The sequence below is a fragment of the Balaenoptera physalus genome (genome assembly GCF_965194825.1).
Source record: "Balaenoptera physalus genome assembly, chromosome: 5".
NCBI lineage: Eukaryota > Metazoa > Chordata > Mammalia > Artiodactyla > Balaenopteridae > Balaenoptera > Balaenoptera physalus.
This window is the reverse complement of record NC_138884.1, coordinates 17540432-17553141: the sequence shown is the minus strand read 5'-3', so window position 1 is coordinate 17553141 and position 12710 is coordinate 17540432. Positions and strand designations below refer to the sequence as shown.

General features: G+C 32.3%; 1 protein-coding gene across 7 annotated transcripts in view; it reads left to right on the top strand.

Moving 5' to 3' along the window:
- Positions 1-11905, top strand: part of STPG2 (sperm tail PG-rich repeat containing 2) — a gene marked incomplete at its 5' end in the record, with an annotated part of 608527 nt that extends 596622 nt beyond the window's left edge. For 5 of the 7 annotated variants that reach the window (XM_082461761.1, XM_082461759.1, XM_082461757.1 and 2 more), the window contains one exon: positions 6668-11905. In XM_082461761.1, the coding sequence (XP_082317887.1) occupies positions 6668-6820 (153 nt within the window). In that variant the 3' untranslated portion in view covers positions 6821-11905. The remainder of the gene's footprint in view (positions 1-6667) is intronic. The other 2 variants (XM_082461758.1, XR_014263584.1) reach the window with 2 other exon arrangements.
- Positions 11906-12710: the final 805 nt, after the last annotated feature.

Below are 12710 nucleotides of genomic sequence, written 5' to 3'. Positions count from 1 at the left end.
GGAAGACTCAATACTGTTAAAAATGACCATACTACCCACGATAATCTACAGATTCAGTGCAATTCCTATCAAATTACCAATGGCATTGTTCACAGATCTAGAACAAAAAATTTTTAAATTTGTATGGAAACACTAAAGACCCTGAATAGGCAATAGCAAACTTAAGAAAAATAGAGATGGAGGAATCAGGCTGCCTGACTGCAGACTATACTACAAAGTTACAGTAATCAAAACAGTTTGATGCTGGCACAAAAACAAAAATATTGATCCATGGAACAGGATAGAAAGCCCATAATTAAACCTATGCACATATGGTCAATTAATCTGCGACAAAGGAAGCAAGAATATACAATGGAGAAAAGACAGTCTCTTCCATAAATGTTGCTGGGCCAACTGGGCAGATACATGTAAAACAATGGAATTAGAACATTCTCTAATACCATACACAAAAATAAACTGAAAATGGATTAAAGACCTAAATATAAGACCAGATACTATAAAACTCCTAGAGGAAAACACAGGCTGAACACTCCTTGACATTAATTGCAGCAATATCTTTTTGGATCTACCTCCTAGAGTAATGAAAATAAAAACAAAAATAAACAAATGGGATCTAATTAAACTTAAAAGCTTTTGCATAGCAGAGGAAACCATAAACAGAAAAAAAGACAACCTATATCATGGAAAAAAATATTTGCAAATGATGCAACTGACCAGGAATTAATCTCCAAAATATACAAATAGCTCATATAGCTCAATATTAAAAAAGCAAACAACCTAATCAAAAACTGGAAGAAGATCTAAAAAGTCATTCCTCCAAAGAGGACATATAGATGGGCAACAGGCACATGAAAAGATGCTCAACACTTATTTATTAGAGAACTGCAAATCAAAATTACAATGAGTTATGACCTCACAGGGATCAGAAGGACCAACATCAAAAAGTCTACAAATAATAAATGCTGGAGAGGGTGTGGAGAAAAAGGAACTGTGGGTGGGAATGTACATTTGTACAGCCACTATAAAGAACAATATGAAGTTTCCTTAAAAAACTAAAAATAGAGCTTCCATATGATCCTGCAATCCGACTCCTGGGCATATATCTAGAAAAAAACGTAATTCGAAAAGATACATGCACCCAATGTTCATTGCAGCACTATTTACAATAGCCAAGACATGGAAGCAACCTAAATGTCCATCAACATATGAATGGATAAAGAAGATGTGGTATGTGTGTGTATATATATACACACACACACATATATATGACTATTATATATAATATTATTATATATATAATGGAATATTAGCCTTAAAAAAGAATGAAATAATGCCATTTACAGCAACATGGATAGACCTAGAGATTATCATACTAAGCTAAGTAAGCCAGACAAAGACAAATATCATATGATATCATTTACATGTGGAATCTAAAAAAAGTGATACAAATGAACTTATTTACAAAACAGAAATAGACTCACAGACGTGAAAAACAAACTTATGGTTACCAAAGGGGAGGGGGGAGGGATAAATTAGGAGTTTGGAATTAAAATATACACACTACTCTATATAATATAGATAACCAACAAGGACCTACTGTATAGCACAGGGAACTATATTTAATATCTTGTAATAACCTATAATAGAAGAGAATATAAAAAAAGAATATATATATATATATGAATCACTTTGCTGTACATCTGAAACACATTGTAAATCAACTATATTTCAATAAAAATTAAAAATAAAAAATTCAAAAAAACCCTCTACTGACTCCAGTATTTTAATCTCAATATTACACTACTTAATTATCTCTAGATTGAGAATGATAAAATTTCAGCTTCCTGAAGTGAATATTTCTACTTGGAAGTAGGTTGAGGATGGGGGATAGGAAGCCTGAATCAGCTCTCTAAATCTCCTTCAGTCCATTCCCATCACTATTATATCTACCTGTAATTGTTTGAAAATTTCAGCAGATAGATGTTCCATCCCTGTTTTTCATTAATAGAGTTTTCCCTAATCATATGTTTCCTTGGCCATATCTGGGGGAATTTGAGTAGGAGGAACACTTGATGCCAGCTATAAAGACAAACCAACAAAAAGACATCAGATGGAAAGTCTCTCATTTACATTTTATTTAATTCATAAATTTATATACATCTGGCTTTATCTCATAATCCTTCCAACTGCTACAATAGAAACTCATTCATTTTTTCTAATACTAGTAACTCCAAATATCTTATGCTATGGATTTTATCCTCTTTCTATATTTTCTGGGACATTTTACTATCGGTTATGCCCTCTTATTCTCATCAACAGGGTAATTTCTCATCTTTAAATAGTTTTAAATCTCCTCTGTTAAAAAAATAAAACTAAAATTATAAACCAGTATTTCCAGATTCTTCATTTACCTCTGGTTTTGTCTTTCTCTTTTCTATCCTTGAAGCTAAGTTCTTGAAAAAGTTTCTCATTAATGCTGTACTTTCTTCTCCTCTTCTCAACTTCCTCCAGTCTGGCTTATATTCACTTTAGTTTACCTCAACTAAGTTAATTAGTGTACTCCTTTTGTTTCAAAATGAAGAATGTTTTTCAGTCCACTTATTATTAGACTTCTCAGCAGTGTTGAAATCTTGGTACACTCTCTTCTCTTGGCTTCGCTGACATACTACTCTGCTTTTCCTCCTGCCTCTCTGCCTGCTCCATTTTTGTCTTTTATAGCCTCCTTTCCCATATATGGCCATGAATTTGGTTTTGTAAATTTGACCCTGGGTCCTTATCTTGTACTATAATCTCTCTATAGTCTATTTGCAGACAACCTGCAAATTTTCATCTTTAACCCATTCTTCTCCTCTGAGCTTCAGACTATAGTCTTCCCTGCTTCCAGAAGATAATTGTAACCTGAAAAACCTCTTGCTGAGTAATTCTCATTTAAGAAAATAAACAAAAATAAATAATTCCCATTGAAATTGGTGATACACAATTATTTCAGTAATTAGATAATACACACATGCTATTCAATGTTTTTATAATAAAAGCATTAATGCAAAATATAGTAATGAATGATCTTTCTAAAAAGTAAATCAGAAAATCATCTCTCACCCTGTTTTTAATAAACCTCAGTGGTCTCTAATCACGTTCATCATAAAGACTCCTTAACTTGGCTTATTTACCTCCAAAGCATCATCCCTCGTGATGCCTCTGTTTCTTTATTCCACTCCAGGCCCACTGGTCTTCTTTCAGTTATTAGAACACTCTACAGAGTCTTTGCTTATATTGATCTCTGAGGCTGGAGTACCTCCCTCCATCCCCCCATCACCATTGCCTAGCTAAGCTCTATCCTTCCTTCAGACTTCAGTTCAAACATCACTTCCTTAATGAAGCCAATTATTGCCCTTCCTTGGTCAAATCTTCCAATTTGTCTTATGTACCTCTTCTTAAGAGTTCTTATCACTGTTTGATTTTACGTTTATTTTATGATTATCTGATTATTGGTAGTGGATTTCACAAGGTCTGAAATTTTATCTTATTTCTTGACAATTTTAACATTAGACCCTAGTACAGTGCCTGGTATGTTGTAAGCACTTGATATCCACTTGTGGGATAAATGAGAGGAAGGCGGAATAAATGGAATTTACCCAGTTTTCCTTTTTTAAACCATGAAAATTTTGGATTACGACTATATTTTTGGGAGTAATTCTATGAACATTGGTTCATTGTTCTGTTTTGTAAATAAGTTCATTTGTGTCTTTTTTTTAGATTCCACATATAAGTGATATCATATGATATTTGTCTTTGTCTGACTTATTCCACTTAGTATTATAATCTCTAGGTCCATCCATGTTGCTGCAAATGGCATTATTTCATTCTTTTTTTATGGCTGAGTAGTATTACATTGTATATATATACCACATCTTCTTTATCCATTCATCTGTTGATGGACACTTAGGCTGCTTCCATATCTTGGATATTGTAAATAATGTTGCTATGAACACTGGGGTGCATGCATCTTTTCAAATTAGTGTTTTCATTTTATTTGGATATATACCCAGGAGTGGAATTGCTGGATCATACAGTAGTTCTAATTTTAGTTTTTTGAGGAACCTTCATACTGTTTTCCTTAGTGGCTGCTCCAATTTACATTCCCACCTATGGTTTTCTGGGGTTCCCCTTTCTGCACATCCTGGCCAACATTTGTTATTTGTAGACTTTTTGATGATAGCCATTCTGACAGGCATGAGGTAATATCTCATTGTTGTTTTGATTTGCATTTCTCTAATAATTAGCAATATTGAGCACATTTTCATGTTTCTGTTAGCCATATGTTTATCTTCTTTGGAGAAATGTTTGCTCAGGTCTTCTGTCCATTTTTTGATTGAGTTTTTTTTTTTTTTTTTTTTGATATTGAGTTGTGTGAGCTGTTTTTATATTTGGGATATTAACCCCTTGTTGGTCACATCACTTGCAAATATTTTCTCCCATTCCATAGGTTGTCTGTTCATTTTGTTGATGGTTTCCTTTGTTGTGCAAAAGCTTTTAAGTTTCATATTTTCCCATTTCTTTTAAGGTTCATTAAGATCCCATTTGTTCCTTTTTACTTTTGTTTCCTTTGCCTTAAGAGACAGATCCAAAAAAAATATTGCTATGATTTATGTCACAGTGTTCTGCCTATGTTTTCTTCTAGTAGTTTTATACTATCCCATTTTACATTTAGGCCTTTAATCCATTTTGAGTTTATTTTTATATATAGTGTTAGAGAGTGTTCTAATTTCATTCTTTTACATGTAGCTGTCCTGTTTTCCCAGCACCACTTATTGAAGACACTGACTTTTCCCCATTGTCTATTCCTTCCTCCTTTGTCATAGATTGACCATAGTGTGTGGGTTTATTTTTGGGGGTCTCTATTCTGTTCCATTGATCTATGTGTCTCTTTTTGTGCCAGTACCATACTGTTTTGATTACTGTAGCTTTGTAGTATAGCCTGAAGTCAGGGAGTGTGATAACTCCAGCTTTGTTCTTTTTTCTCAAAATTGCTTTGGCTATTCAGGGTCTTTTGTGGTTCTATATCAATTTTTGTATTATTTTTTCTAGTTCTGTGAAAAATGTCATGGGTATTTTGACAGAGATTGCATTAAATATGTAGATTGCTTTAGGTCGTATGGACATTTTAACAATAGTAATTCTTCCAATCCACTTAACAGGATATCTTTCTGTCTCTTTGCATCAGAAATTTATTTTTAAGTAACTTGATGCAAATATTTACTTTCTGGGAGGACACTATACAAGTAATAATAATAATAATGACAATACTTGATACTTAAATAATGGTGTTGATATGCCAGGCTTGATATGCTTTAAATATATTAATTCATTTAGTCCTCAATACAATACTACAAAATAGGTATTATTTTATCATCCTCATTTTCCAAATGTGAAAAACAAAGCACAGAGAGTAAGTAAGTAAGTTGCTTAAGGACACAAAGAAAGCACATAGCAAGGGTGTGGTCATAGAAATTCCATGCTTTTAATCACTAAGCTATATTGCTTCTCAAGAACAAAGACTACTTTCTATATTTAATTCAATTAATATACCAAGAAAGTTTGTATAGGGTGGATAACATTGTCTCTATTTGAAAAATTAGGCAACTGAGGTTCATAAAGGGGAGATAACCTTCCAAACATCACAGATATTATAAGTGTACAAGTCTAAAATTTCACTGAGATCTATTAAGTATCCTTTTTCATGAAACTGGTTCTAAATCTGTAATTCTCATCCTATCACATGTAGACAATGAAACAATATACATCTATGAATGCAGTATTCTCAAAAATATGTACTTATCGGCTGTGCATCTCAATACCCAACTTCTTTGTATATCCTGTTACACAGTGTTCTTGGTGGGGGCATGAAAAAAAAGGATATGTGTTGATAGGGCTATGTTAGGACTGATACCAGTCACATAGGAGGCACTCAATCCATATTGGTTGAATGAAATTCCATAATTTTGTCCATCAGTCATCTCCTTCTAGCAAGAGATTCAATGGGCATTCCTCACAGCAGTTGAAAATTAGGCACTGGGGTTTTGTTTGTTTTTGTTTGTTTTCTAGTTTTTAGAGTAGTTTCAAATTTTGTCTTTCTCAATATTTTCATTGGTATGTGAATGCTGAATGCAAATGAACTTTTGTTACTGCATGTTCACAATACTAAAGATAGTTTTGGACAGATGGTAAGCATTTAATCAATATTTGTTGAAAGGATAAATGTTGAGAGAAGACACATCTGGGAAACGAATATCTACTTTCATTAGAAGTAAAATTTGTTTTGAGAATAAAATTATTTCATATTAATATATGCAAAACACTGTATTTTTTTCAAAAAATGGTTAAGGTTTCACCAAAGATTTTGGTCTCTCTCAAATATGTATGCTTTTTGGGAAAACTATTAAACATACTTTAGTTAACCTCATGACTAGTAACTTTTTTACAGTTTAAAGTATATTTATATATATTAACCCTAAGAATCTAAATGTGTAAGATATTAATGAATAGTGTTAGTATGTTACAGAAGTTATTTACATTAATGAATCCATTATTGATTTATGTAAAATAATTTTTCAAAGTTTATGAATGATATAATTAAGATGTTATTCTTTTGTTTGAATATCCATAGCTCAGTCCGTTTTTAAGACATTCTGTTCTGAAAAGAACATTTAATGTCACTCTATCAAATCTTTTCCCAATTAAAAGAGAAAATGCTTCAGTTATAGAACAAAAGAACAAACAAAAACACCCGGGAAGCAAAGTAGAATCTTCTAAATGGTAAGTGTGCTTGCTTGTCCTCATTGAATCACATGGCTGCTACATTTTTACAATCCATAATTTAACTGTCATACAGAATCTCTGGGTGACATAAAGTTTTTCTGTTTTCAAAGCAATATATTTGCATCCCTATTCTAAAGATTGGTTATATTTATGGCCCCAAGGAGTAATTAAGGGATTATAGTAGAGGACAATCTGCATGCTTCTAGAAATGAGTACTAATCTGGTCAAGAAGAGCTATTACATTTTCATTTTTATAGAGCCTGCTTTTCATTTACCTTTGTTGGCAAGATAGAAGAGTTACCTTAATGAGGTAAAGGTGACAGACTTTCTTTTAATTAACATGTTTTTCAGTACAAAGTAATTGAAAATTAAGGCAATGCTTAAGTCAGTTATTGTGAGATTACATTTCATTGATATTTAGGCTTTTTTGACCAAATTGTACAATCAAGCAAGATTGCACTAATATCGATAAATAGATGCTACTGAATTATGGGTTAAATACTGACTATATAATAATGACTGTGACAGTGGTTTTGACTTTGATTTGGGGGGCGGGGAGGGGGCTGGATTTAAACAATTTGATGTTATTGTATTCCAGACAAAAATTCCTTTTCACTTCGGTATCCATACCACCAAGTGGCATTATATTTCAGGAACTAACTGAGATTATATTAATTGCTAGGGAACTAGACTTTAAACAGAAAATTATTTATTAAAGTATTACAATAAAATATAAACTTTAATATCTGATATATCATTAGACTAGTTACTGGTCAGTAGATCAAATTCATATAGATGTCATCTGAGTTTATTCCTGCTTACAGTCTAGACCTCTGCTGTCCATTATGGTAGCCACTAAGCACATGTGACTATTGAGCACCTGAAATGTGGCTATTTCAGTTTGAAATGAGCTGTAAGTCTGAAATGCACACCAGATTTTGAAAACTTAATTTGACAAAAAGAGTATAAAATATCTGATTAATAATATTTTATATGTTGAAATGATGATATTTAAGATATATTGTGTTAAAATATACCATTATGCTTATTTTCATCTGCTTATTTTTACTTGTTTAATATGGTCATAGGCTCATATTATATTTCTATTGAACAGTGAGGATCTAGAACATCCATGTTTAGGAATAGTGAATTCATCAGTAAATTATGCTGAAAAAGAATGTCTACAATAATGTCTCATTTTCAATTCCATTTCACACATTATACTTTTGCTTTTGTTATGTTTTGTTATGACAGGGAGCAATAGCCCATTAACTTTACTCATAATCATTATTAGTTATTAATATGCAGTATTTCCTTTAAAATGCAAAGATTTAAAAGCAATTTCATTTCATTTAAAACCACTGCCTTACCATTTATGGTATAATTGTCATAATATTCAATTCTATATCTATTTTTGACCCCAAAGGGGTTATTATCATTTCTTGAGTTATATTCATTTAGATTTACCCACGTGTGTATCTGTTCCATTGCTCTTCATTCTGTCTTTCATTTCTATGCTTCTATTTGGGATCATTATTCTTCTATCTAATGAACTCCTTTTAATGTGTAGGTTCATGTAGATTTGCTGTTGAGGAGTCCTCTCAGTTTTTGTTTGGAAACATTTTTATTTCATTTTCATTTTTGAGAAATATTTTTCCTGGATAAAGAATTCCTTGTTCACACATATTTTCTTTCAGCATTTTAAAGATGTCACTTCATTATCTTCTGCATGTTTCTTTTATGAAATGTTTTTTCTTTGACTATAATGTGTCTTATCTGGCTGCTTTTTCAAATTTTCTTTATGCATTTAAAAAAGTTAATTTTACTCTAATATGCCTAGGTTTTCTTTCTCTCTGCCACAATCCTCCTTGGTATTTGCTAAAGTTCTGGATTGTGTGGATTGATGTCCTTTTATCAATTGTGGAAAATTTTCACATTATCTGTTAAAATATTGCTTTTATAACATTTTATAACATTCTCTCTCTTCTTATTTTGAAAATATAATTACAGATATTAAATCTTTTTATTGTATGTCATATATCCTGGATTTCTTTTCTATATTACAGACTCTCTTTTCTCTCTGTACTTCAGTCTGTATATTTGCAAACAACCTCTCTTCTAGATCACTAATCCTCTCTTCAATAGTCTAATCTGCAGTTAAACACATCTGTTGCATTCTTAAGGTCAATTATTTTTAATTCTATAATTTCCATTTGATTATTGTTTATAAATTCCAGTTATATGGTGAGATTCTCCATCTCATCAATAATTTTGTTAAGCTTCTTACTCTTCATTATTTTAAAGGCCATAATACATAACTCCAACTCTGATTCACCTTTGGATCTGCTCATATTGTTTATTTTCTTAGTTTCTGTCTTTTAATTCTATCTCCTGGCATGCCTAATAAATTTGATTAAATATTGGTTTCAGCTTATGAAAAATTATAGAGATAATTTGATGTTTTGTCTCATACTATCTTCCTCCAGACAGAATATTCTTCTGCTTTCTCTCAGGCACCTTAAATATGGAGCAAACCAATTTTTTCCAGTGTGGGATTTTGCTTCTTTAGGACTGAGCTTCCCATTTTTGTGAGAATTGATCTAATTCTCATCATCCATGTTCCTAGGGTATAACATTTCTATGATCCTAACAGGAAGTCAGTGGTAATCACTAGAGTTCCTCCCCTAACATTTTTTCCTCCATCCTGTGAAACTGCCAAACACTCTGTGCAGATGCCCAGATCTTTACCTTCCACTTCTGACTCGACTTCTTAGACTCTTGACCCAACATCAAATAAAATTTAGCAATGGCTTGAGGGGCCAAAAAAAATGACACAATGCTAGACTTTCATCAGTGTTCTCTTTTCTTTGGAACTTTTGTCCCCTCAAGTCCTGCTATCTTGGACCTGAACTATAAGGTTTGTTTCTATAGACCCTAAGAAGGCCAGAATCTCAGCTTAGATTCCTATCTACTTCATGGCTGTCTTCTAAGCCTTAGGAACTACAACAGTCCTCCAAGGCAATGTTACGCTCAAAGTTGTGCCCTCCCCATCCTTCTCACCAGGTTCCTGGCCCTTACAAGACATGGTTGTCTGTGTAGCTCTCCATTCTCTTGACTAGATATAAACAACAATAAATTCCCTAATTTTTCTCAGAGATTTGGTCTGCAACAAGTTACTCTGCCATATCTGAAATTCTTCCTTTACTATAGTTTGCCAAGCTCTTTGCCTTTTACCACTCAATTCTTGAAATCATATGTCTTTGATGAACATTTATAACTAAATATAATATTTCCTAGACATGTAACTATATGCTCATCACCCAACTAAAAGTATACAGTATTTTTAAGAAAGTATATTTATTAACTTACTTGCATATTTATTTCTCTGAGGATTATTATTGTCACATTATAAACTAAAAGAACATGTTAAGATTATATGTTTAATTATTTATTTTTACATGGTGCCACAAAATAAGTCCTTCAAAAATGTTTTCATGTCCCAGATGTGCCCACCCGCATCCCAAACCCTCTGTGCAATAAACCTTCAGAAGACAAAGCAGACTAGCTCCTTGTTTAACATTTCCATTACAGATGAACAAAAAGACTGATTCCATCTTTTCTCTTTATATACTCTCCTATCATTACCACTAGAGAACCTCAAAAAAAGGACATCAGAATTATTCTGCATTTCAGTAAATATAGTGTCATTTAGAGGCTCCCTGCTTTAATTAACTTTCAGGAAAAACAATTTTATTTCACAATTAGAGAGGAGTTTAATGCTTGGCTGAGCTACTACATTAACTCTAAAGAAAAATGAGTGAGTTAACATGTTCAAGTGGCTGCTATCAGCTCCACTCATGTTTGGGTGAAGGGGGAGCAAGCTAGATAACAGAGGAGTGTTGGAGGATTGAAAATTGGGAAAGAATCGCCAATTGAATGTCAAATAGCAAGGATGATGTCACCAAAACAAATTCTCTGGACTTCACAGGTTTAGCCTGGATCAAATAACCACATTTTGCTCAACTGTTCCTGGTCATAATGGAAATAAACATAAAATATTTTTGGCATGTATAGTCTCACATACATGAAACTTCGTGAAAAAATTGATTTCTCCTAAGATGAAATCTAGTACAGCCTTTTATGTGCTACAAGTACATTTTAAAACCAATTATATTATAAAGGATCTTCATTCCCCAAATATTCATCAATGAATAAATCAGTATATCAAATTATATTTTGAAAGTTTTATCAGTTTATTTAGTTGTGACTTCTGTTCTGTCAGTTGATACTTCATCTTACTAAATTCACTATTATTACGATGTAACATCCAAACAATTGCAGGTATAATATGTATTTTAATATGTACTTTCAAGTACCCTGAATCTCTAGAAGAGTCATTAGGACAATCCAAAAGCTAGGATTTTGGCATAATATGAAATACTTGATATCAGTGATACTTAGTCAATTTGGTTAGGGGAAAAAAGGTATTTTGTGAAATTTTTGTATTTTTTTAAATTTGAGGTAATGTAACTAGAGGAGCAATCTGAGAGAATATTTTGCCTTAGGTTGAGTAGTACAATAAAGATACCACTTACTGAAACAGGCTTTCTTTCCCCACAGATATATTCCAAAGTTATTACCTATTAATATAAAGGTAAGCTGACAGTTCTCTCACAAAGAAGTAATTCCATTTTGATGATGTCCTCCGTCAGCTGCTCAAAGAAACATAATTGCTCTTCTAACCTCAAGAGATAGAAAAATCTGTTCTTGCAAGACATTTAATTATTTTTTCCTCAGAAATTTTCCTATTACAAAAACAGTATGTGTATTTGTTGCATTCTTTCTCAATATATATTACTAGTGCTTTCATACAAAATATAATGCTGAATAAAGACATCTGATGAAAAGTCTTTTTCACTTTAGACTCTCATTCTGTGTCCAGAGAATGCAATTACTTTCCAAATACCAGGCATGCTGAAACAAAGCAAATGATGTTATTATGTGTATGTGTTATCCACTTGACTTATTTTCTTACTCTTTATTTCTCTGAAATTATAAAAGTGGAGAATAAAAATCATAAAAGGAATGGTCAGTATGTTTTACTTTTTGTGGGTTTTTTGTGCAAATAAGAGAGCAAGGAAAAAGTGATTGAATTGTGGTAACACAATTTAATTCCAGTAGCCAATATATTTGGGGAAGATAGATAAATATGAAATTCCAAGACTTGGGGTTAATGTTCTACTTCTAACATGGTCTTGAAAAGCAAATCAGTTAGAGATAAGGATTTGGATCAATGGATCTTAATTTTGGGGGGGAACATAATTATTTCCCCTTTGAAATTTTGATAAAACTTATGGAAATTTAATAAAAATGGACTTATGCTATTTTTAGAATGGCATAAATTTTAGAACCTAAATTTTATCTAAATTTTAGAACCTAAAATTTAGCATAATTTCAAAGGATTCAAGTCCTGAAATCTTTCAATATATTCTGGTTTAAGAAAACTTTATCTAAAATATTTCCACTAGCTCACCTAGAATTACTCATCTAAGACTGGAACAATAAAACCCAGAATAAATGGTCAATGAATACTTGCTCTTCCATTGGATTCGTGAATTAAATTGAATTGAATTGGAAAAACAGCACAGAACTGAGAGTTGATGGAAACCTTGAGCTCATGTCTTGGCTAGGAAACGCTAAGTGAATTACTTAATCACCTCGTTCTTTGTTCTATGGCTGTAGAATAAACAGTTGGTGTGCTAGGTTAGTAGTTTTCAAACACAGACACTGCTTCACAATTACCAAATGAGTTGATAAAACAATACGACTTCCCCAACTACTGTGGTCTGTATCCTTGGATGGAGCCCTGGAACCTGTATTGTCCTCTAGGT